The sequence below is a fragment of the Diplotaxodon limnothrissa genome, linkage group LG11 (assembly GCF_057381915.1).
Source record: "Diplotaxodon limnothrissa isolate DT_005_m linkage group LG11, D_limnothrissa_male_GT1.1, whole genome shotgun sequence".
In the NCBI taxonomy this organism is placed as follows: Eukaryota; Metazoa; Chordata; class Actinopteri; order Cichliformes; family Cichlidae; genus Diplotaxodon; species Diplotaxodon limnothrissa.
In genome coordinates, this window is record NC_140606.1 from 22,360,372 (window position 1) to 22,387,316 (window position 26,945).

Here is a 26,945-nt window from a genome sequence, read left to right on the forward strand (position 1 = left end):
TTAAAAGCTTAAACTAACTCAATAAAACTCACGTAGTTGAATGTGGGACCACTGAACAGCAGTCATAAAAAGAAGGTCTTTAAATAAACCAATAAAATGTATATTCAGATCTTAGGGAGAAGTACAGAAAAAAATCAAGAGTAATGATGCAGAAAACTCCCCCTTTGTCTGGCATATTATTACATATCGCATTATTGATTTTTACTGAAGCATCAAGTAGTGTTTTCGTCTCACAACCGTGTCTAACTGCTTTATATACTGTTAATATAGTCAAGCAATCCCAAAACTACAAGTTAGGTCATGAGTTAAATCGGAGACAGCCTGCGATGATTAATGTGGAGCAAAAAGGGCTTCCTGCTCTAATCTGTATTCATTTTTCTAAGACCTGCAAATTAAACAGCAAGAATTCAACACATTAAACGATTTCCCTTTGGGTGCATGAGTTTTCTGTGCATCCCAAAAGAGTTGCAAATTGTTCTTGAAGTTTTACACCGTGACAATGCTGCTTTTACTATATGTTATTAATGATAGGGTGGGGCACAAAATAGGACTGTGTTAGAGTTTCAGGATATTAATAAGAAAAGAAAGTTGAATGAAACCAGCACTTGGGTCCAAATAGAAAAACCTAATAAATGCAGTGAAGGAAAAAAACTATATTGGAGAAGAAGCATAAAGTCATTGAAAATGCCTTTTTCAGAGTTTCAAGGAACTTTGGTGCAGAAAGTTATGCGACTTATAAGAAAGGCAATGGGCATGGATACTAAAATAAAAATAGTGCTTCCATTTATGAATAGATGGACTTTGGAGGTGGCAGATGATCAAAGCAGCCAGATGATCAGACTGTAGATGGCTGAGAGAGCAGGGGTCGCAGGGTTATGTTTGTCTTTGGACACTGTGCACACTCTTGACTGGGTGCTCACTTGTTTCCCTCCCAGAAAACTTTGGAAACTTGGGAGTAGTTTCTGACTTTCGTCCCTCCTTCCTTCTTCCCTTCCCTGTTTCCTTTCCCTCTACCACTCAATCTGGGAGTCATGCTAATGACCCCGCTGTCTGCCCTGGCAGTTTCTCATAACACAACTTATCAGCACAGAGCAGGAGTATGGGTATTTTTAAACTCTCTTGCACACACACACACGCACTTACATGCATATACTTTCTTACTATTCAGTAGACTCGTTGGGAACCTGCGCTGAGGTCCAGATTGAAAATGTGATGTGTGCTAATGCATTCAGAACAGAGGTGAGGTTGGTCCTTTCCTTTTCTGTAAGCCAGCAGTGGGAACACCAGCCCCAATATGGTAAGCTAGAAAGGCGAGCACATTACAGTGGCTGAGTAATGAGAACCATGGAGCTCCAGTCATTCCCACATTCACACACACACACACACACACACACACACACACACAGAGGCTGGTCTGTGGGAGTGTGTGAAGCAGTATAAGACTCCAGCAGAGTAGTACCAGTGCTATCCTCTCCTGATGGTGATGCTGTGTGAAGTGCAGAGCTGTTCGACACAGACTCCAGCTGCTGCTGCCCTGTATTCAAATGGCACCACAAGACATCGGCACGCTGTCTCTTGGTTCTTATTAGACTCAGCCTCTCACTCTTTTTGTCTCTTGTCTTTTTTTTTTGTTTTTTCTTCTCCCAAACCTCTCAACTTATGTACACCCGCGGCATCCCACTTTTGCTTTGCTTCCCCCCCTCTCTCTCCGCCTCCCCTTTTCTTTACTTCTTTCCTCTTCTTGTCATGTGTTCTGTGCTCTTGTGACTGTTAGGCATCAATTTGTGGCACATCAAAAGATGTGGAGGGGGAAAAGAGGATGCATGGGGAGAGAAGTTTATAAGTATTCTTAATTTATTTGCTGAGTGCCTTCAAAGGAACAGCGCTTTATTTATGTCAATTGCTGTTTTGTTTTGTTTTTTGTTGCTTTTTTTATTCCACAGTCATGCAACTTTTACTTGTAAAAATCGAAGTGGGATCAGTCAGGGTGTGTACATGTGCTAAAAATACACATTGTGCATGCAGTACATGTCAGTGTGTGCATTTGTATTTGTGAGGGGGTGTTCTGTGACAGCAAACATTTTCACGAAGTGTAATAGAGAGGTGAGACACTGGAGTTTGCAGCATGCTGGTTTTCCACTTTATCACGTGCACTCAGGTCCACACAAAGTACAAACAATGAGTCAGCCTTATATAAAGTATATGAGGGATGTATGTGTGCAGGATTATGGTGCACTGTTGGTTATCTAAAGTTTGGAAATAATGTTTAAACAACACATTTACACATTTCGAAACCTTGAAAATGTATTCACAAGTTATATATAGTCACACCGACATATTCTTGCTTACTGTAACATGTTGAAAACTACTTTTAGGGAATTTTATCTTTAAAAAATGACAATATTGCTATGTAAGATGCCTACTGAAGGGGAATTGTTTTATATATATATTTCACACATGGTGTCAATAGGATCTATATGCTTAAAGGATGAACAAATTTATATAACTGAAAGAAGCAAGATGAAGGAAATTCAAACATGAAAAGTAACAACAAAAAATAATTCATAATTCAAGTTTCCAAGAGGTAATTATTATTATAATTAAATAATCAATTTCATCACTTAAAGCATTAGAAATAATGAAAAAAATACAGGCCCATCAGACTAATGCCTGGTAAGTATAAATACTTAATTTTTTGCTTAAAAAATAAATAAATAAAATGCTCTATAGCGCAATAAAAAAGGTAACTTACACATAATGTATCGCTCAATATTGGAATACGATTATTAATGTCACATTTGAATGCCAAACCACTCTGCATTTAATTATTTGTTATTATTCATTTCCGTCTCTTTTCTACAGGTCACCCCCAACTGGTCTGGCAGATGACCGCCTGTCCCTGAGCCTGGTTCTGCCAGGGTTTTCTTCCTGCTAAAATGGAGTTTTTCCTTCCTGCGGTTTTCTCTGTTTTCTTTATATTATTGTAGGGTCTTTACCTTACAATATAAAGTGCCTTGAGGCTATATGAATTAAATTCAATTGAAACTGGACAACAACAAACATGAAGGGCACATAGAAAAAAGGAGTGTAGAGAGTGGAGTGACGGCATACTGGATGCAGGTGGTCTTATGTAGCAATAGTGAGTTTAAAGACTTACCTGTTCTTCACCTGTTTCTCACTTGAACCGGAAAACAGACGTGATGAATTCGAAGTTACCGGTAGCTGAAAAATGAAGTTGACCTCTGGTGAGTGCGCATGCTCGACGGCTGCCTGAGCTAACTTTACTAAAATGTTAGCACAATAAGCTAGTTTAAAAAGTCCTCGGCAGAAAGCCTGAACTTCTTGTATTAAAAATGGAACTTGCACAATATATAAGGACAATCTCCTCATCAAAAAACACTAAGGCTCTCAAGACTGTTAACATCTGTAACCGATTGAAACTGCTAACAAGGGGCCTGTTCTTCGTACCTCGCTAAGTGAGTTAGCTGGATGAGATTGTTGACGATTTCGCGTGATCCTGGATCGTTCGGTTCCCCGAAGCCCATCCGGGACTTGCTGTCATAGCAACAGAGCCGTAAGCGTAAACCTGCTGGGGAGCAGGTTTACTTTATGTAAACAGGATTAGATCGCGGCCACGCAGGTATGTCCGCGTCATTCATACGAAAGCAACAGCGATATTCCACCACTGTTTCACCATAAATAAATAACATCAATGTAACTAAAGATAATGCAGCACTTGATCCTTTTATTGATTTCATACAGATACATACAGGTCATTCCCTAAAAAAGGGAAATGTACTATTAACATTCTATTACATGTATGTGATTATTACAGATGTAATTCATATTTCAGAGTAGTAATTGTAAATTACTTCGTGTAATCAAGATGGGAGACCACGGCTATAAAAGCGAAGGTGGATTTGGGAAGTCTGTCGCAGTCATATCCTGTCCGTTTACGCGAGCAACCCATTGCGGAAGGTGCAAGATTGATAAGGAGAGTCCTCAGAATTCAGCGTATATTGCGGGACAGACAGGATCCTTTAGCTCAGCGCGACAGTGTGCTCATAGAGAGATATCGATTTTCCCGTGAGGGTATTATTTACCTAACCAACTTGTTGACGAGGGGGTGCAGGACCACCACCTGTCTTTTTTTTTGCTCTGCCCTTTTCTTGGTTGCTGTTATGAACAAACAAACAGAGTATTCCAGGGTCTCTTTCCAAGAGACGACAAGCAATATAAGTGATAAATATTACCATTCTGTAGAATATTCTTATATTTCACTTTTACTTGTTCCCATGTTCTAGTGGGTCCTGTTGTGGCTCTAATGTGAAAGGGGATATAATATAACATATTATAATATAATATAATGTAATATAATATTGGATAATATGGTGTGATATGATAAATCTACCCTACCGCCTACTGGTGTTGGCCAGAGGGGCCGATGGCGCAATATGGCAGCCTGGCTTCTGTCAGTCTGCCCCAGGGCAGCTGTGGCTACAACCGTAGCTGCCTCCACCAGTGTGTGAATGTGAGAGTGAATGAATAGTGGCATTGTAAAGCGCTTTGGGTGCCTTGAAAAGCGCTATATAAATCCACTCCATTATTATTGTTATTATTGAATTACTTACGAGTTTGATTTGTCAGCAACTTTCTGCCAGCCCTCTCTCCTTGCTTTTGCAGCCTTTGCAGTGTTCCCTTGCGTTTTAATTAAACTCTGAAACCCCTGAAATCCCTCACTCAAGAGTTCTTGCTCTGCTGCCGAAAAATACCGAGCGCGCTCCTTCGACATTTTCGCCGACCAATCAAAGGGTTGCCGATCAATGTTTCTACTATCGATGCGTAGCCCCTGTTGGGCCACCCAGTGATCTCACATTACTTCATCCAGCTATACTAATCGTCAACAACAGGTGTGTTCGGGGAACCGGAATAGCGAGCTCAGAGTTAGCGCGATGATTTGGTCTTGGATGTTTCATTTGATCTTGGATGTAGTAAGCGACGTACGAAGCACAGGGCCTTGATTTTGGCTCTTGCAAACTTTTGTTTATTTATGTTCCCCTTAATTTATTTTATTTTTTGTACTCACTTTTGTCTCACTGTCCTTGTCACTCTTTCTGTTCCTCATTGTACTACCACAATGTTATCTTTTATGTGATCCCTGTTTTACTTGACTGTATGTCTATAATGTGATAAATAAAGTTTAAAAAAAAAAAAAAGCTAGTTTAATATCAGTGTGTGTAAGCTAGCAAACCAACAGTCAGACTACGATGTAAATAAATGAGAACCACAGACCGGAGTAAAGTTTAGCTCTGAGGGTGGAGAGTGGACTCTGGCTCCAACCAGCAATACTGACGGGATTACTGTGTATTTCACAGGTGGATGCTGTCATCACCAGTATTGAAAGACGAACAAGGCTAAATTCAACTTTAAATAGACTACATGGTGCGTTTTGGTAAGTACTCTGTAGTGACGTTCAACTAATTCCCGTTAGTACACTGTTTGTTGGGTTAATTGTTAGTTTTTTTGATATAATTGTAGGAAATAAACTGATAATTAATCCAACAATGATTACAGTAACTACAGGATAGTTAAATAAAACACTGATTGGGTAGTTCGGATGCTATTAATTGTATCTTTTTGTCAAAGAGATACATCTAACAGTAACTTACTAACTAATATGGCTGATTCAGGCTAGCTGCTTTGGTCTAGTTGACCAAAAGATGTCTTATTTCCTATTTTTTAATTTCCTATCACAGTAAAATGCAAAACAATTTCTGCAATCTAAAAGAGACAGAAGTTACCAAAGAAAATTTCCCCCAATCTTTTCTGAACTCACTGAAAAACCAAACTGGACTAAAACAGCAGAAAACAAGCAAAACAAAAATAAATTTTGTTTTGAATTTGATAATATCTTCTAGTAGAGCTGTGCCAGCTGTGAAATTTTAGATCAGTACCCATGTTTAAAATAATAATTTGCCCAGTAGCAGAAAGTCTTGAAGGATTTCCTCAATTCTTTCATATTTGGAAATTCGATCCACAAACCTGTTGGAACTTAACACAAAACAGCATACAGGGGAATATTGGACAGTATTGACTTACTTTGATTTTTTTAATGTGCTATCCCATTTTTTTGCGCTATCATGCAAGATCACTGCTTGAATGTTGGCATTTTCAGTGGCGTTCAAAATGTCTTTAATTTGGTTAATTTAGTATCTGCTGTCACTTGGCGTGCCTTGCATAGTGGCTGAGTGGAGTTTGCAGTGAGAGGACACCTGAACTGTTTATTATTTCTGAGGCAAAAATAAGATGGAAAACCTTCAGTCAGCACTCAGTCCATCTGAGCCAGACTCATTTTAAAAGACAAGCAGCTCTTCCACTGAAGGATCCAGGGTCACCAGTATATGCTAATAGGAAATCTCTGTGGACTTGCAGTTTCTCATCACATAACCCATCTGCACAACACAGTGGCTGTGTATTTTAGACTCTGCTGCAGCCTGCCTTCCTCTCTTCCTCCCTGTCTTTCTCTCTCCCCTCTTCTGTCTTACTGTCTTTTCTCAGACTCGCATATATGTGGTGGGTTGAGCACAAGCAAGAGCACCTAAACTCACACACACAAAGTGCGCACTCACGCACACACACATACACACGCGCACACAGCAGGAGTGGGGCCTGCAGCTCCTGGGTGTTTTGTGGGTTGGATTCACACCGATGCTTTCTCTGACTGCACTATTGTTATTTAAATGTGGGAGGGCGATCAGCAGCAAGCATTAATGGCATCCTCAGCACTGCGGATTCTGCACAAGACACACACACTTGCACGCACAAAAGCGTACGCACATAGACATGCACACGTGCACGTGCGAGACTCACACTTTCACGCAAACCTTGTGGATGCACCTTGAGGGCCATATGAATAACAAATACCTCTGCCATCTGCAATACCACAGAGTATTCCCGACCATTTCGGCACATTAGTCAGCAGTCCTTTGACTTAGGCTCTCCACGCACTACTTGGTGTATTAGCAGCAATCTCCCTCGCCACGATACGCTGCGTTTAAGAAAGTGCAGTTTGAAGAGAAGTTTGTTTTCTAAGCTTAAACTTTATGTCGCTGCCGATCTGACCTTGTCCTCTCGAGTTTGATGTAATGGGAGGTGCTTGAGTCATTTGCTGCGGCGATGTTTTGTTCTGTCAAGGCCAATTTGAGCCCGGCTCGAATACCTGTGGTGATGGTATCGTTTTAAACTGGTGAAGACCTCCCCCACCTCCCCGACACTGCCAGACCAAATGGGATTAGACAGGCACCCCTGGCCATTAACACTTGATCCTTACCTGATTTCTTTCTCCCTAGGAAACCACGGCTGAAATAGTCAGACATGTTGCCTTTCGATTCCACATGATAAAAGATGTTAGTTCAGAACTGTGGCAAGTGAGTCCAGTGGTGTTATAATGCAGCAAAATGAATTTGGAAGAAAGTTTTGTCGTCTTCCAAGTTCATAATGTAGTAGAAATTATATGCAGTGGAGTATTTTTTTTTTTAAGTTGCAACACAATATTTGAATTTGAGGCTTAGCTCAGTACTGTCATTGTTGGTGGTTGTGATTGTTTGACAGAATTTGGCAGTTGCATATATTTTCATGGGCTGAAATTCACCTAGATTTTGGTTATTTTGGTACCCTAACAATTTATTTTCAATGATGTGTAGACACAGATTACTGAGATATACATCAAACTTACCTGCAAGGTCAAAATAGACATAATTGATGCTTTTGTATAGTCCATTTTTGCAGGATATTTCTAGTTTTCGGATGAGTGCATATTATAGGTATTAGACACCAGATTCCCTAACAGACTTGTCACATCCATAGATACTCATTTGGAGATGGTCTTGGAATATTTGTGAATTTCAGTCAAAGCATATATGGCTACAGGTCTGCGAATCCTGCTAAACACCCAAGCTGTCATAATGTTATGTCTGTAGACACTAAGGTTTTGTTTAGATGGCCAACATTTAGGTACACTTAGTAAATTTCACTTATTATTTAAATTGCTCTTTTAAGTATTCTATCAGGAAATTATTGAACAGCTCTCCAAGTTTATCATGTGCAGAGTTTAAGTTGTTAGTGTCCAAACTGTGCGGTATTAAAAACTGCAGCGGCATCTCTACACTTTTGCTCAGCCGCTGCAAAGTTTGTGATATGGGGCTAATAATGTTGTAGCCTGTAGTTATTTACTAAGATAATATCTTTCCCACCTGCACTGAGCAAAATTCTCTTGTTTTGCTCTTTTTTTCCAGCTAAAATTTGAATATGATTTTAGATGCTTCAAGCCTCGCTGAAAGATGTTGATATCACTTAAATGCTGATGTGTTTAGCACTTTTCTAATATCAGTTTTAGGTCAGCTACATCAATAGATTTTTTTTTTGATAGATTACTTTTCATTTTGCCTCTCAGGAATTTGTGTAATTGTTTATGTAATCAATGTTAACGTCAAGATAATGTGAATTTGGTTTATCACAGAACAAATTTTCTCATTTCTGTGTAATTAAATAAGCAGTTATTTAATAATTATTGCTTACAGTATTGGGTTAACTAACTACTTTTGTCTAAAAGAAAGCATAAGAATTAGTAATTACATCTAGTTATTATTAAAAAAAATACTAGAAGGCATTTTTTGTGACAGGAGAGCTGATTTGGAGAGCTGGCAAGCGTTTCTGAGTTTATGAGCACAAGAATCTCCTCGGTTCCTTGGAAGTTTGCGTTTCATCGATGTTGATGTTTAAATGCAAGCGTTTTTGAGGAACATTCACGAATATGTGTTTGTGTGTGTGTGTGTGTGTGTGTGTGTGTGTGTGTGTGTGTGTGTGTGTGTGTGTGTGTGTGTGTGTGTGTGTGCGTGTAAGAGTGCATCTGTGTGAGTCCGAGTGTGTGTTGCAGAGTGTTGTCAGAAGTGATCCTATTTTCATTACTCACTGGCTCAAAGGAGGAGGTGAGGCCCTGGCTTGCAGCAGTGATAAATGCATTACCCCAATAAACCCTGTCTCCACTGAGGTGCTGAATGCTGACACGCACACACACAAAAACACAGACACGAGGGAGGTGGTTGGGGAGGAGGTGGTGACAGAGAGAGAGTAAGAAGGATGTATAGATGGAAGGAGTGAAGAGACAATCAGATAAGGAGAGAAAGACAGTGACAGCTAAGAGGAGATGAGAAAGAGAAGATGGAGGAAGAGAAAGGGAAAAAAAAACAACAGAGGTTGGGATACAGGGGAAAAGTGAAAGGGAAAAGTGACAGGTGCCCAGGAAAACGGAGTGACAGCAGAGAGAGGAGACGGAGGAAAGGATGGAGGCAGACACTAAAGAGAAAGAATGAGAGAGAGTGGAGGGGCAGGTGGAGGGAGTGGTGGGTGCAGAGAAGCAGAAGGTTAGGGGTAGAGGGGTGCTAATGGCTGTATGCAGAGCAGGACTGGAGGGCACGCGGGGGCTTGTGGGAGCAGAGGAGCAGCAGGGTTGGTGGATGGTTTCAGTAGGTATAGATAGGAAGGGAGGTGAAGGATCAGTGGTGTCCAGCTGGCCTCTTCCTCTGCCCCTCATTAGAGTAGCACAGGTCTGTTGAGAATAGTAATCCAGGAGGAGATGAGGTCCATATTCTGTGTGGAGTGTTCATTTCCCCACATGTAGCTTTAAGTTGATTAAATTACCCGTATTCCTGCCTGATCTAACCTACATTAAGAGAAGTTCTCACATATGCACACTCCCATTTTTGGATTCAAACCCAAAAAGCTGAGTTTATTTATCAACGTGCCATCAAATTGAAATATTCTAAATGTCTTCATGTAATATTGATTTCATCCACACACAGCCCGGCGCATTTGGTATCATTAAAATGTGGGCGTCTGCACTAGAAGTGTGGTATTGAACAAAGTTTGGATGCGCAGCACAACTTTGTAGTGATTGACATAAACCTTCAGTACGCCAAAATGTGTGTGTTGTTGATATCATGCATGTTTTTGCTTTTTATTTTGGTGTAGAAACACAGATGTACATGATGTTTAATGTCTTAGGCAGATACACTATATGCGTGTTTATGCATCAGTGTCTGTGGCCAAAAAATGCTTGTGTGGGCATATTATAGGATGAATGTGCGTGCAAAGGCTGTATGGTTAAAAAGTGTGTGTTTAGTAAGAATGCATCTTAGTGTATTTATTTGTAAAGGCAGTTGTTTATGTGTGTGCAGCATATGTGTGTGCATATATGGAATGAGAATATAAAGAATCTGGCCTTGTGTGTATGCAGTGTTTTCATGAATATTTGTGAATGACTGTGGGTGTGTGTGCTCAAACTCCTAATCACCAACTTCCTCCCTCTCTCTCTCTCTTCTTTGCCTCCCAGCCCACCGCCTCTGGTAATGAGGTGAGGGTAGGAGCAGATCAGAACCCTTAGCGAAGTGGACTGGCCCCGTCCTCAGTCGCAGCTACATGCGGGTCAGGCCTCCCTCATTAGCCGCCATCACTGTGACATCACAGGTGAAAGCGGCGGTGTGCAAATTGAAAACACCAAGTTCACCAAATCAAATCAGAACCTGAACAAAGACCTGCCGAGTCTGAGCTTTAAAAAAAGGGGGGGGGGAAAGAGAAAATAGAAGAAAGTGTTAAGCAGGTCTTTTAAAAAAAAAAATTTATTTTATTTTTAATGAATTAGAGGAGGAGCTGGATATTGTGTGTTGAAGTAGTGGGAGGGTGTCTGAGAGGGGTGAGAGGGGAGAATACAATTAAAAGAGAGCAGAGAGTCAGGGGGACTGACCTGGTGATGGGAGAGGAGAAGGGGCAGTTCTGAGTGCACGTGAACCACATAATGAAAGGTTGAACTTTTTGTGGCCAGGCTGGCATACCAAATCAACTCACCCTGGGAGTGTTGAGGGGGACAAGAGGGGAAAGAGTCCGTAGTGCGGCGTGAGAGAGGGAGGAAGGAGAAATGGAAAGATCAAGTGACCTAAATGAAAGAAGCAAAGGCGAAGGAGAGGCACAGACTTTAACGAGGGACAAGGGAGGTAGAGAGGGACTGAGCATGGGAGGGACAGAGGGATGCAGATCAACTAGCTGAATGAGTAGCGAGGAGGAGGCTGGAGAAGGAAAGGAGGGAGAGACGGAGAGAGTGAGAGGCCCCCGCTATGTGGCTGCCATGGGGGCCTGAGTGACAGAAATTAATAATTAGTGACAATGATTGACAGCACTCCCTCCATCTGCGGCTCTCTGCCGCCTCGCAACGCCTGCCTCCGCCAGCGACCGCGGGCACAATGAGCTCCAGAGGGATTGTGGGAGACGCACTTGATTGACAACTGCCTCCTGGAGAGACGAGGGAAGTGGAGTGGTGGGCTGAGGCAGAGGAGAGAGAAAGGAAGGCGTGAAAGAGAGGAGGGTCGGTGTAGGAGAGGGAGCGATGGAGGGAGAGGTGGGTGAAAGGGGCAAAGAGGGGACAGAACAAGAGAGGGGGGTTGGGAATTTAGGAAGATGGTCAGAGATTGAGGGAAGAAATGCTGCCATCAGCTCCTCTTCTATTATCATCCCCACTTTCTCCATCACACCTAGGGTTGCTCATATTGCCATTCCCTCCTCCACCCTGACACTAGCAGCCTTATGCAAAAGTGACAAATTTACCACAGAAGGGAGGAAATGGATAAATAAAGAGGAGAAAATGAGAAAGCGGGGTTGAGGCCTCGGGTTTCCGTGGTGAGAGGGAATAGCCTGTAAATAGTCATCAGCGGGGAATTTGTCACTCTCTCTGCTTCTGTCCTGTCTCTCTTTTCCTCGCGCCATCCTTCTCCACCCTTCCATCACTCCTGCTAGCCATCCCTACTTTCTTTCTCTTTGCTGTCAGCTGTGACACCACGAAGTGTCTCGGGTTTGCTATGCGCCTTTTCTTTCTCTGGAGGTGGAAATGCATCCGTGTAGGCATGAAACCTTGTATGACGATGTGCAAACCTCATGACATGAAGTCAAACAAATGTCATTTCTCCAACACATTTTTTCCTCTCCTTTTTCTTTTATCTTTGTTCCTTATCCGCCCCCGTCACATTTTTCTTCTCTCCCTGCCCTGTTTTTTTCCTCATTCATTTCATTCCCTTTTGATACCCTTTTTCATCTACTTCCCTCTGGTGTACCCTTCTCTTCATCCTTTTTCCTTCCATGCCAGACCCATTTCAGCCTGCCATGACATGGCCTGAGCTAATGTGCTCCAGTACGGCTTAATCGCTGCACAGGTCTCCAAGGCTTACTGCTACACACTGTAACAAAGTACACTACTTACCTCAGGGCCACACAGAGAATAGGCTTGTACAGAACACAGCGAGATCCAGTGGGAATCAGTTTCACATCACAACACATTATTGATTTTTTTTCTTCTCTCCCCCCAAAACAGACACGTTTTTCATTGTTGCTGTAACCTAGCTTCCTATCTCTCTGTCCCTTGCAGAGATGGGGAGGGAGCTTAGGATTAAGGTCATGCCCTAGAGGTAAATGCTGTAATGGGTCTTTTTTCCCAGTTTTACTGGTTAACACTTTTTCTACTGAGAATGAACCCATCACTGGTTAGTTTGCACTTTTTTTTTTTTTTGCTATGTCATGTTGTAACAGCTTATACAGCTTTCTCCCAAGACTTCTGCAGCACTGCAAAGAACTAAGTTGGAAAATAATATTTAAAAAATGATTTTAGTTTTCTTTTTTTGTGCAGCTAGAGAGACAGAAGAGAACTTAGAAAGAACTCAGAAATCATTAGTTGTGAGGTTGATAAAAACTTTATTATTTTTTGTTGTTGACATTTTACTGTTCAGGTTGACCTGACTGTGAAGAAGGAGATAGGTGTCTGCTCTTTGGGGAGCTTTCTTAGTACATAACTGTCTCAGTTTTTGGCTTTAATGTGTGTTTGTGGGTTAAGAAATGTTTCCTCCTATCCCTCGTTATAGAAAAAGCAGCCAAGTGCTCTCATTTAATGGACTACTTGCACTAACACTTCCGCGTTCTATGTAGTCCTGCTCCAGTGCTTCCGGTGCGGTTAAACCATGGCGACGTTCTACACTCGATGCCTACAAGAGCTCCCAAAATTGAACATCACCGATGTTCATCGGATTTGCAGAGTGACGACTACCCCCGCCAGCAAATTAGATAAAGGATTTAAGTTATATGCTGCATCTTATATACACAACTACGAAGGTAAGAAAACGTAAATTAACCGACAAAGAAACGCTAGCTAACGTCAAATGCAAACACTACGTTACTCCGCTATGTCCTTCATTTGATGTCAGTTCTCTACATTACATGTTTTCTTAAACGGTGTTTTATGTCGTCCTAAACTATAGTTGAGGTTTTCTTAACTAATGTCACTTTTGTTGTTAGACACTGTTATATTAGCGTTAGGTAGTTGGCTAACTATGGAGGTAGTTAACTACCTAATGCTACTCTTGCTAAGTGTAAAATATATATGTTTAAGACATGCTGAAATGAGTAATACAGAAATAATGCTAATGGTACTTGTATCTTTATTCAGTGTCCAATAAAGACAGGTTGTCAGGGGAGGTCGGTGTGAGAGCCCTGTGCTACAGGTCGATGAGGAAGAGTGAGGCACCACACAGACTAAGTGTAGGCAGGAAGCTGTGTAAAGTTGTTAATCTCCGTTCTGTGGGGTTCAGTTCATTTAAGCATTAGTTAAGTTCATTCCTAAAGGCCCATCAACTTGAATGTTTTCCTTGTCTCCCTGCTTTATCACTCCTAATTTGACTAGTCAGATAGTTAAATCAACGTGTGTTTGGGTGATCAGAAACATTTGACAACAAGTTAATACTGCAAATATACACAATCTAAGTTATTACAGTTATCAAGCGTGGTTAAGTTGTTTTAATAGGGAGAGAAGGAAACACTAAGCATTCAGGAGGGTACGTAACCATAACACTGAACTATGTTCCTGTTCAGCTCTTCCATGAAGATGTTACATTTTTAATTTTCGTTCTTTCTTCTTAGATTAAGCTTCTGGATTCATCGCCGGTGATACTGACACATAGCCAGTGCTCCTGTGTGGCAGGCGCTGTTATGTGCAATCACACAGTGGCACTGCTCTTCCAAACAGCACACTACTCACAACTCAGAGTGCCGGTTGTCCCCCCTGTGCATAGCTGCACGGAATCTGAACAGCAATGGCACAAGCCACGGACAGTGGTAATTTAAATGAGGTTAAAGTTTTTGAATTAGTCCATGTTTACATATGAACAGCAACACCATCCATAGTAAATGTGTCTTCTGTTAGGGTGTGAGGCCAGGACCCATCAACTCCATGATCTTCACTAAGCCAGTACCAAATAGGATGGCCCAGACTGGAGTACGGTAATTACATTTGTAAAATTTGGTTTCATGTGTTACAAATGTATGTTGCTATTTTTTTCATACATACATGTGTCAGAATAGGTATTAATTTACATACAACATTACACTTTCTGAAGACGGCTAACTCAGTCATGTACATATACATCCCAGTCTCTAACTTATGCACCACTGTTTTACACCTTTTAGTTTTTAGTTTAGTTGTTGTTCAGTATAATAACCTTCTCCCTTACATTATTGTCATTGATGTTTTCTTTAGGAGTGGCTTCTACAGAGGCATGGTGGGTCCGTTACCAGATCCCTGCTTGTTCAGAATAACGGAGGCATATGCAAAATTTAATACTGAGGACAGGCCACTTGTGACCACAATGAACATGAGACCTGACAAGCCCCTTGTGGAAAGTGCCTTTGGGCTGGTGCAGGAGGGCAGTGTTCTGTCATATCAGCAGCCGGTTTTGACAACCCGGTACATCACACTACACCGCGATGCACCACCAACACCGCACTTGCCTCTGGAGGGGTATGACATCTTGCCATCAGATTGTGTGTTTGTGTGCTCAGAAGAAGAGCTTCTGCATCTGAAAAGCTTGTCTGTAACTCTGGAAATGGCTCACAAAATAGAGGAAGCTACACGTGAGCAAAGCTCTTCGTCTGAGTGGCATCAGCTCCGCAGGCCCAGAGTGACTGCCTCTAGGTTTCGGGAGGTGTGTCACGTCAGAGGCCAGAGCTCGGCCGAGTCACTAGCAGAGCGTATATTGAAGGGAACAAGGCAGACAGCAGACATGAGGAGAGGAACTGAGATGGAGCCTGCAATAGCAGCAGAGTATAGTAGGCTAATGAATGTTAACTACTCACCCTGTGGTCTGGTCATTCACCCCATTGCCCCCTGGCTTGCTGCATCTCCTGATGGTGTTGTTTTTGACCCCAATGAATACCCCCAGTTTGGCTTCGTCGAATTCAAATGTCCCAATGTACAAAACTTTATTGACTGCAAATATGTGCAGATGGAATGTGGTACCCCTAAACTAAAAAAGAGCCACGCATATTACTGGCAAGTGCAAGGACAACTGCTCATCAGTGGGATGCAGTGGTGTGACTTTGTTGTGTGGGCACAAGAGGACTACCTAGTGCAAAGAATATACATGGATATAGATGTGCACAATGCAATCAGAGAAAAGGCAGACTATTTCTTTTTTTTACATATATATGCCAAGATACCTGTGTTTGAAAAAATGAACAGTGAAAACATAGCAAAAAGAAAAACAGATCCTTCAGGCTGGCTGGAACAAAATAACTGATGTTTTATTTTCAATATATTTCATGAATTCTTTTGTTGTTACATGTTACTTTTATGTGACATCAATAAACTGTTATTTAAGCAATGGCATCAATTTAATTTTTAAAAACACACATTAAAACGTTGAATTTGTGCAGAACTTATTTACATGGTAAGTATTTAAAACTCCATGCCTAGCATACTGATATACATTTAGACAATAACTGAACTGTAGAAAATGACAAATGGTATTTTTGATGTTACAAAAGTTCAATGTCACTTATGGTTTTAAAACGATTTAGTGATTTACTTTATAATTTTGATAAATAGTTTTGTTGAATCTGAATAGTAATAATAGTAGTATAATTAAACAGTATTATTAACATTAAACATTTGCAATGAATTTGAATTATCAATAACTGAAACTCAACTATCGGCACTCAAGTACCAGTTCTGTAATCAAGTATTGTCAGCCGAGAAGGAAGAAATTCAACTGTAGTGGCCTCAGCTGCAGGTCATTTTCCATAAGTTACTTGTACTGGCACTGGTGTCTTGGGAAAAATCCATCTTGTCTCACTTAACCCATTTTTTAACTAATGCTGTGTTCTGGTAATTTGACAGCATACATGCCACTGCAAACAGTTGGTTGATATTATAAACATGTGACATGGTAATGATGCTATCAAAAAGTTTGTTCTGTTTGATCCTCCTAATGACTCGCTCCACATGTACCCTGAGTCTGGCTATGGCCTGCGTCTCCTTAACCTGGTATGCTGGCATCTGCTTCTGCTTAGATAGAAAAGGTGGGCAGTACACTTTGCATTTACAACAATCAGTGATTAGGAAGCCCTTATCTACCATCACTGCCATGTCTTCAGTCAACTTCTCAGCAATGCCTGATTGTTTGAATAGTTCCTTGTCACTAACCGAACCAGCATACAGATTAGAGATGAATGTCACTGGACCATGTGGAGCTATGCCAACCAGGGCTTTCATCGTACAGTGGGATTTGTACGAAGAGTACATTTCACTTTGGAGAAGTGGTGAGGATGGTGTCTGACACCTCAGCTCTGTACAGTCAAGGATCATCTGGGTGTCTGAGAAATCTTTGAATTCCTCAGGGAGGTAAGCTTGCACTTCTTCACGTGTAAGCCAGATGCACTGAGACCCCAGTGCAGTGGCAAGAAAATTTGTCCATGTTGCAATAATGCGGCTCACTGTGGACTGGTGTATGTTAAATCGGTGTGCCAGGTCCCTCTCCTTCAAACCAACTGACAGGAAAACCAGGAAAAGAAAAAACTCATCAATTGGCTGTAGCAGCTGCCTCTGGAAGGTGAAAACAAAAGGGAAAATGTTACTCCTTAAGCTATGAACTAGTAAAATTATTCTTTTCTTGGCTAAATGTTTTGTAATGGTTAGGCATACCATACTGTACCATGGGGTAAACAATGAGGTGCTGTAGTGCACAGGTGTATGTATGTAAAGGATACTGAGTCTAGCATACATACACCTGTGTATGTATGCTACTGTACATAAAGTAATGTTATTGTACATAAATACAATAACATTACACCTCTAGTTCTAACTACCAACAAACCCATAACCTACTGTTGATGTGCGTGCAGGTGTCAACACTTCTTCGTTCCGATTGGCAGCTGACTTGGCTCTTGAAACCCGGATCATTTTATAGATGCAAGGCTCAATCAAAACCCAGAATGCCATCAAATGATCATAGCTTGGAAATCTATTCACGAGAGAGACATACATCGTGTCAATCATTAATTAACATTACACACTGACATAAAAATAATGTGATCTGTGACAAATATGCTAATGGCATTGCTGTATAAAATAGTCTGATTAAGAGTATTTGGTGTTGTATTTTACCTGTAGCATTAGGATATTGTTTAAATACTAAAGCATCTACATAAAACATACAATCAGCAGAGAAAAAGTAAATTTCTATTTTGTTTTCATTAAGACTGGAAAAACTTTCTAAATTTAACTGATGGTGACCTTGGTATATTTTAAACAGTTAGCTTGAATAGAACTTAGATGTACCTGGTATAGAATCGGATGTCAGTGTCGGAGCCAGCAAAACGCTGTAACCCAAATTCTCGCTGGACACGTAACTCCTGTATTTCCTTCCTCAGAGTCTCCACGTCTTCGGACAGGTCTTCTACAGCTGATGCAGATATGTCCAATGCAGATGGCTCAGGGACTGAGCAGTAGTCATGATCTCTTGTAAGACTGTGCTCTTCTTGATCGTCAGGAGGAACTAGTTCAGGGCGTCGCTCCGTTCTCTCCCAAACACTACGCCGCGGTGGTTCAACTTTATAGCCATTCCACTCAAAAAGTGTTGGTACAGCACCTTTAATAAGCCGCCTTCGACCATCGAGGGTTGTTGGCTCTATGAGTTGATCACTGGCAAAGTGTCTGCAGCAGACCCTGGTGTGAGAGGTAATCGTGAAATGATCCCGGCGTATATTTACCAGCCATTGTCTTCTCAAGTCGGAATGGGTCGGAAAGGCATGAAAACTTAGTATGCCGTTAAATTTGGCTGAAGCTGAACAAAGTGGGACACAGCAATGCTCGGAGTATTTCTTCTCCTGTTTTTGAAAATGTTCTGTTTTAAATACTTTCCTTTTTATACTCATTCTGAAGCGACATTAGCATAGCTACCGATAGATAAGCAAACGTACCGGAAACGCACAAGCGGTACTATTTGGAAACGGAAATACGTCACATGCCCTAGTGCAAGTAGTCTATTGGTTTTTGTTGAAACATTTGTTGAAAGCAAGTAAATGTCCTTGAACGGCCCGCATCATTTCTTCTTCTCTGTCCATGGCCCAACTGATGCTTGTAACTTTGCAGCAACCCTGTACTCTTTGTACACACACACACACACACACACACTAAACAGACGGCAAAGAGCACGTGGAGTTGACAGCTGGTAACTGCAGGGCCCAGCAGGTGCAGAGTGTGTGTATGTGTGTGAGTGTGTGGTTGGCCCCAGAGGGCCCCTGACTCATGGCCAGAGAGGCAGGCAGAGGTGTGTGTGTGTGTGTATATAATGTGTGTATACATGGTTATAAGGGGGGCCTGGCTGACTGACTAGCCTGGAGTTGACTTCACTTCAGCTCCAGTGATTGATTGCAATAGGCCTGGACATGAGGCGATGTATTGCCCGTGGATACTACCTTTGACTACCTTCATTACATCAATAGCCCTCTCTCGCTCCTATTTCCTGTTTTGTTGTTGTTATTTGTGTGTTCTTATGGCCTTTTACTGAACTTTGAAGAGCTCACTTTATTATGATAATCGGCACCGGACTGCGAACTTTGTGGAGAGACTCACTTGATGAAATGGATCATCACTTGGATGCAGGAAAAGTTTGACTTGAATGCAGTGAACGTCGAAACTTTCCGTGCACACACCGGAAACTCTTTATCTGTATATCTTCTTTCCTTTACCAGAACCAGCTTGGTCTTGGTCAGTATGCCATTTGATGGAGTGCTCTTTGCCAGCCCGCCCGCCTCTGGCTATGGTGCCATCTTGAAAAGCGCCGCGGCACACACACCTGGCCTGCCGGCTGCGTCTTTGGTCTGCCTCACCTTTTGTCAGCACCATGTTAATGAAGGCCCTGTCAGTGTCCACTGCTCGCACACCGGGGTGCCTTTTAATGAGTTCGCTATTTGATCACTATAGACACCCGGCATGAACCATGTTCCCTTTTTTTTTTTTTCCTTTTCTTTTTTTTTTTCAGATCCCTCATGGTTGCTTCTGCTTCAGTCTTGTATGCATGTTCACAAATTTTGTGTTTGTGTGTGTGTGTGTGTGTGTGTGTGTGTGGGGGGGGGGGGTTAAAGGGAAAGGAGACAAGGAGGTCAGCTGATTGGGACTAGTTTATAATAAAAGGGGAGGGTGGTTGTCTTTTAAAAGAAGGGGGGAAAAGAAAAGAAAATTATTATTTTTATTCCCCCCTCTCTCTATACCCAAGTGAGTCGTGGCTCTCTCTTTTCAGGGGTAGATGAAAGCAGCTGGGCGCAGGGCTTCCAACAAAAAGTGCCAAGCGATCACAAACAAACCTTCAGATGAATCACATCAAAGGCGCTGCCCCAATTGTTAGCCCTCTCATATCTGCGGAAAATTGGCTCATTAAGGGCAAAAAATGACATTGTTTACATTAGCCGGGGCCCTGATTAGTGCTAGCCATGTTTGTTGTGTTGCTCTGCTGTCCGCTTACCAACAGACCACTTCAGCCGCTCTGCACAATCGCTCCTTTGAAGGCTTTCTTTCTGTGGAAAAAAAAAAGGAGATAGAAAGAGTGAGGACAACAACAACAACAACAACAACAAAAAGAAATGGAAAAACAGAGTGGAAAAATACACCAACATACACACACAAACACATACAACTGCGTTTGTGAACCCACACAAATGGACATGATAGCTTTTTCTCTCTCTCTGCCTCTCTGCTCTCCTCTGCTTATTGGCTTTTCTCTCTTTAGGACTAATTAGGTTGCTTGTGGAAATAAAGGTGATAGGAGAGGACAGTTGGGCCAATGATGAGTCTGTTTGTGCTGTAATTGCACTGATAAAGAGGCTAGTGTTGTTGGCGGCAAAGAAAAGAAAAGAAAGAGCTTGACAATGAAACGCCCGGGGCTCTTCTTTGTGGCGACGGCTGCGTATCTGTGAAAAGAACACCTTTTGTGGAGCAAAGCTTTTGTAAACTGGGATGATTTCTAATCTGTGGAAAGTGCTATGTGTTTTAGACAGGCATGTGTGTGTTTGATCTCATAGATCTAAGGTGTAAGGGTCCTTATACCTTCTCATCTACTACTTGAACTTGTTTTTTCGCTCATCTGCCCTTTTAAAAAAAACAAAACAAAACAAAGCTAAACAAACAAAAAGCATCTAGACACTGTGGAATCATTCAGCGCTACAAAAGAGATGAAATTAGACTGTTTTAATTTCTAATCACCTCTGCACAGACCCTGTCTTGTTGCATGCTATGCCATGTTATATATGCACAGAGAAAGCTGGACTGTGTTTGTATATTCTTTTTTATGGCGTGCTTGAACAGATGCCAAGATTCATAAAAAAAACCACGGCTAAGACTTTGTATAAAGGTCATGGCCTATAATGCATTATGAACACACTCATAAGATATTATAATGGAATTATGGGGCTGGATATAAACTGAACTAGCATGCCCAGAAAGCTTAAATATGAAATGAGCGTTTCAACTGCTCCAATCCACTGCTGGCATGTTTTACAGAACCACAGTGTGGTTGTTAGGCTGTTATAAATTGTTAATAACAAGCTGAAATGAAGGCTGTCTGTATGTATGTTTAATATGCCAGGTATCTTAATACACAGGCTGACAGCAGCAGTGGCCTTGCTCAGCATTTATTGCAGCTATTACAAATCATAAGAAATGCAAAGAAACAGTAAGACTGGGAATGAAGACAAGATAAATACAGAATAATATTTATAGCCGCAGAGTTGAGAGTACCACAGCCACCTGACCGCTGCTATCTCAGTATCTAACAGGTAGGTTTGCTTGCTATTGTCATCCTTGAACGTGGCACCTGTTTGGTGTCTTTAGTCAGGCGCAGGATAGTTTGTTGGGCAAACAAAAACGAGTGACAAGCTCACTGCTGTGTATTTTCCACGGGTTTCTGTGATCTCTACAAACACTTTTCTCTTTCCATGAGAAGGTTTGCACACAAATTGTGAACTATGCTCCTCTTTTTTCTTTTTCTTTTTTTGGTTGAGTGTAACTAATCAAAGCAAGTGTCAGTGATCGTTACCATGGTAACATCAGTCTTAAGCTTTACGTAGCCTGGGGGTAAGTTGTCAATATTTATTTGGTGCTAAATTAAGACAGGTCTAGCCCTACAGGCCTGTCTAAAGTATCCTTGTGAAACCATCAAACCGTCCATTCTCTTCCACTTATCCAATTCAGGGTCACCAGGGGGATGGACTCTGGTATTTGACACTAGGTATTTGACACATGGAGGTAAAAAGCATTGGGAATGCTGAACGTATAAAACCTTGTGCCTATTATATTAGCTATTATGAGACCTTTCATCTCATTTTACTTGAGTAAATACAGATGCTGGAGTTTTAGTTTTTTTTTTACGAAGCCCTCACATATTTGGCCCTTACACCCAAGGAGGAAGAGAACAACCAATAGTTGGAATGAGGTTCAAAGCTTTTTGTATTCCTGCTAAAAAAGCAACTTAATTGACACCTCAGTTCGAAGGTACGGACAGACAGTTCTCCAAGATGCTTGGAAGACACGGGTGATAAAGAAAAGAAAGACCTGCATGTGGTCTTTCTAGACCTAGCCAGTGCATTTGGGTCAGTGCTACATGAAGTACTGTGACTGCATATGATTTCTCAAGCGTTCCAGAGAGCATAGCTGCCTAAGCCTTGAGAGGATGTCACTGAGGAGGCAGATGAAAGGCAGAAACTGTGATACGTAACCATAGCCTTTATATTGTGCTATGCTCTCATGGATTTTAACATCTGGTCTTATTAATCAGTCGAATTCAGAACTTATGAAGAAAAAGGTAGAACAGGTCATCCAGTAATCAAAGGGTTGGCGTTTCAATCCCTGTATGGCTAAGCCTCCAGTCTGCATGCCTAAGAAGCTTTGGGATGCTGAACCCCAAGTTGGTCTTCTATGCATTTATATGAATGTGCGTGAATTTTAGATAGAAAGCAGTTAGGCGTCGAAAAAGTGCTTGTATAGGTGAATGTTGTAGAAAAGTACTATTTATCAATCAGGCTGTTTACTACTTTTGCCAATTTCTCCAAGCTTTTCCTCCTGTCTCTGTATCAGTTGCCCTCAAACAGTGATGAGGGACAAGTTTGTCCTATTTTTGATTGTCAGGAACATCAGGAGAATGCAAAATTTGTGGGAGAATAGTCACAATGTGTCTGAAGCATTTTTTTCCCAGCTGAAGTCGTACATGTGGATTTACTTCTTTGTATGTTGCCAGGTTCAAATTCATTCAGTCTTTCTTTTAACACAGACCATGAAACGTCTGCGTATTGTTTCCTATTAAAGTACTTATAATGTATTATACACAAAACATTCATAAAAAAACTGTTATCATGGATGCACTCCCCCCACCCACAAAACAAAACATGATTTTCATGCGCAAGAATTCTGTGATCATCTCTATCGTTTGAGTCCGAGACTTTTTTGGCAAACTACTTCCAACAAGTTCCCGCAGTGACACATTTGACCTATTAAAATTCAGGGGAGGACATTTCATTTATCTTAGCTTGGTCTGGCAGCAGTGAGAGAACAAGACCGTGCATGACTAGGGTTGCCAACCGTCCCTTAAAAAACGGAATCGTCCCGTATTTAGAAACAAAAGTACACGTCCCGTATTGAGCTAATAAGGGACGCACTTTGTCCCGTAATACAGTGAGAATCAAAAGTAGTCTATAAATGTTTATGGAATTAACACTTTGTTTGAAAACATAATTCCCAGCCCCTCTCCTGCTTTGTGACCAATGAGCTGACACCACACTTATGACAATTCGAGTATAACAATTCAGATTACCGCTCATCTCATTGGTCGAGGAAAGGTCGCTTACAGAGAAAATACCGGAAGACAACAGATGACCACAACAAGAAGCATGGCCAACAGGGGAACAAACGCCGACTCTGCGGTGCAAGTCTCGGATGACAGTACACCTAAAGCTGGGCAGACACTGTGCGATTTTTTCAGTCGCGTTATTCAGCTCCTGCTCAAACTGCACGATTGACTCGCAGGGGTTAGAAGTTGGTAGGTCACGATGCAGGTCTCACACTATACCGCCCGATGCTCTGATGCGACCTGAGTGCGCACACTGTGCCTCCATAAAATGAAGGTTATAACAGAAAATCTGTCGCTCTCCCTCTCTGTCTTTCACTCACACAGACACGCACACCACCACCATCAACTTTGCTAAATTGCTAATGAAAAACATTGATCAGGCAGCTGTGACTGAGCAGCAGTGTCGATCCAACTATTTTCACGGTTGTTGTGGTCGTGATCATTTTGTGATGCCACATCGAAAAGGCTCGGATGAGCTTTCCAAAGTTCTCCAAGTTGTGCCTCCGTCGCTTGTGTCCAGATCACACGCTGCACTGCCGTGCTGCTCCATCTTTTACACCAACGTTTACGTGTTTGCGCGTGAGCAGTGAGCCCCTGTGGTGACACCCTCACGAGCGATTGATGATCGGGAGCTGGTCGTGAGGTGTTAATCACTTCTGGTTACCCCACGTATACTACACGACGCACGATGAAGGCCAAAATCGGTCCGATCACTCAAAAATCGTCTCAAAATGGGCCTAAAACCGCACAGTGTGAGCCCAGCGTTAGAGCAGCAATGTTTGTTCCCCTCAGAGAAAGGGAAGAATGGGAAAAGGAAAACACCTGGCTGGAAAAAGTTAATATGGGCATGTGCAATGAATATCAGCGCTATGTGGCCAGAAGTGTGATAATATAACTTATTTTGTGTAATAAACAACTGCAAGGATAGATGATTACAACAAATTGATGACTAATACATAAAAGTAATACATAGATGAATAATGATGATGAGTTAAGATGCGTAATCATGGGAACAAGCGGGTTTACAAACAGGAGCAGCTGATTAGCATTAGAAAAGCTGAAATAATACCTCAACTGAAGCCAATTGTACTAAATGCACTAAATGTGCACTGTTACAAGAATATTTTTCTTTCTATTGTTTTCTATTATTTTAAGTTAAGCAGGACAGAGTTCTTTTAAAGAAAGATTTACTTATATTCTCAAAAGTTAAGCATGACAGGCTTCTGTTTAAGAAAGAGACCTGTTTTACTGTGTTAATGTTGTCATTTTGAGCTAAAAATAAATGGCTAAATGATCATTTGTTTCACATGTGTTTATATCACAAAGAATACACATCTACTTAAATCAAATTCAAGTCAAATGGTTAAAAAAATAATTTCACACACAAAAAAAGAGCTAGAAAATTCACCACACTGGGAAGGGTGAAGACAACTGGGTCGCCCGGCCCTGGCCACGAGGTGTCCCTTATTTATTTTTCAGGGAGTTGGCAACCCTATGCATGACAAAAAAAAGATGGAAAAAACTTTGGGAGTAAAACTTCAAGTTATGGGTGAGCAGGTCAAGCTGCACTGCTAACGACAGCCACCGACCCCGAGCTCGCCCTGCGTTACCCTTCACCTTCCTCTGCTCCCCAGCCCAACTCACCTTTGCCCTGGGAGAGAAATGGAGTCTGAGATAGAAGAGGAGGGAGGATTGAGGGAAGGATGGAGAAGAGATCCCCCTCAACATAATGATAACCGCAGAGATCTGGCCACCGTCCCCCACCAGCCCCTGGACACTCAGCCCCGCGGCCCCCAGGTCAGCTCAGCACATTATACTCGCTCTCTCCTCCTGAACTCTCTGACTCTACATTTACATACCCACCACTTTTTTTCCCTCTTACTTTTTCTCTTTTTTTTCTAGTTTGCTATATTTCACCTCCTTTTTTTTCACTACACCTCATTTTCTTTTCAGTTTCTCCCTGAACTCCTCCCTTTCTCCTCTTTGTCTTTTGCATTTCATCTGTGCAGACCATGCGCTGTGCGTGTATGTGTGTGAGTGTGTAATAATTACCATTTAGAATACTAGTAGATCTCTGAGGGAGGGAGCACAAGTTTGCCAACGCTCAGGCATGGTGGGAGCTGTTTGGTTTGTGTTTAGGTGCCCTTGGTGTGCTCTGCAGAGGAATCAGAATTTCCTTGACTTTTGACCGTTGTTCTCCCCAGGGGGGCGGCGGGTGGGATAAAAGGGCACAGACTGACTTCCATTTGCCGTTTAAAGACCCATATGGAAAATATAAATTGGTAGCAGCAGGAAAGACTGAAACCATTGGCATTCCGGGCATCCAGCATTTGAATTCATGAGGTTGTGTTATGTCTCTGCCCACTTCTCGATTGGAATATTTAAGAACGCGTCACACGGGGAATGATGGATAGAGATGTCGGCAGTGCTTGCTTCTGTCATTGTTTTTTGTCCGAACCTCTTTCTGAATATTTACTCTGTTTCTTGGTAATATCTGATGCATAAACAGAATAAATGTTGACAGCTACGATGAGTTGATTTAGGATCAACAGAGTGCTTTCTATATTTACAAATTGCTGAAGCCTGGGGAAAAGCTTGTACATCCAAAATCTTGTTTGTTTTTATACATTTATTGGTGACATCCGGGAGATGTGCTCATCAAGACAAACTTACATAATGTTCATCATTAAGGAAACATAACTAGTGGAAATAAGTCGGCAGCAAACTATTTCCACAACAAGACATCTTGATCTTTTCTACAGTGTTTACTTGTTTTCAAAAAAGTGTAATCCTTCTAGTTTTTAACCCTTAACAACCTATGAATGACCTGCTCTCTGTTCATTTTTTACGAGCTGACGGTCTGGCGGCAGTGAGTGTTGACGTCAGCCTTTTTTTTGTTTTTTGTTTTTGTTTTCTAATCTGCATTGTTTTCATTTAAACTGATGTCAGCATTGTTAATTTGGAAAATCTAATGTAGTATATTAAACTGTTTGTGTCATTGTGCAGTCGTATAATGTTGTATTGGAAAACATAATGCTTTAAAGGGCTCAAAAAAGACCCAGTAACTAGTATGTTGTTTTCAAGCTTGGAGATGATCCAATGGAAACGAATGCTTTTTACTAATTCGTGTAACCCTGACCTTGTACCTTGAAACATTGCGTATATATATATGTATGTATGTATTTTTTTTATCTTTACCCATATGACTTGAGCTGAATTTGCCGAAGCTGCTATAAGTTTCAAAAATACCGGCAGCCACCAATGCTGCATATATCCTGTCTGTGCAGTTTGCAAAGTGCTGATGTTGTGTTCGTAGGATCTTGTATTTTTGTGCAATAAAAACAAAAGTAATGTCCATATCGCCGCTTAAAGACAAACAACAAGCTTAATGATAAAGAAAGAAAAAAGCATTGATATATTTTTTCTCTGTTCTATCTGCCTGTTTTGTAAATAATTCTTGAACTGTTATAATATAAGTAAAAAAATATAATTGTAATTTGATTACTGAATGTAGTATTTAGTTATTTAGGATTTAGTATAGCTAGTGTAGTTCAATTATTGTGTTACTAAAAATAGTAATGTGATCACAGTAACTCATTTTACCCAACACTTACAGTGGACAGTAAATTAAAAAAAAAACCAGAATAATAATTGTAATAATTTGTCTGTCTAAAAAAAAAT

General features: G+C 41.3%; 2 protein-coding genes across 2 annotated transcripts; one reads left to right on the top strand and one right to left on the bottom strand.

The window, feature by feature from the left end:
* Nucleotides 1–12,991: 12,991 nt before the first annotated feature.
* LOC146622725 (uncharacterized) lies at nt 12,992–15,665 on the top strand. Its single transcript, XM_085364906.1, has 4 exons — nt 12,992–13,206; nt 14,011–14,205; nt 14,294–14,370; nt 14,627–15,665. The coding sequence occupies exons 1-4, from the start codon at nt 13,177–13,179 to the stop codon at nt 15,663–15,665; spliced, it is 1,341 nt and encodes a 446-aa protein (XP_085221032.1). The 5' UTR covers nt 12,992–13,176.
* A 477-nt stretch (nt 15,666–16,142) lies between these two features.
* LOC146622726 (uncharacterized) lies at nt 16,143–18,390 on the bottom strand. Its single transcript, XM_085365362.1, has 3 exons — nt 17,705–18,390; nt 17,252–17,387; nt 16,143–16,969 (listed from the first exon to the last, which is right to left on the bottom strand). Exons 1-3 carry the CDS (start codon nt 18,298–18,300, stop codon nt 16,217–16,219), a joined length of 1,485 nt encoding a protein of 494 aa, XP_085221488.1. The 5' UTR covers nt 18,301–18,390; the 3' UTR covers nt 16,143–16,216.
* Between the last annotated feature and the right edge of the window lie 8,555 nt (nt 18,391–26,945).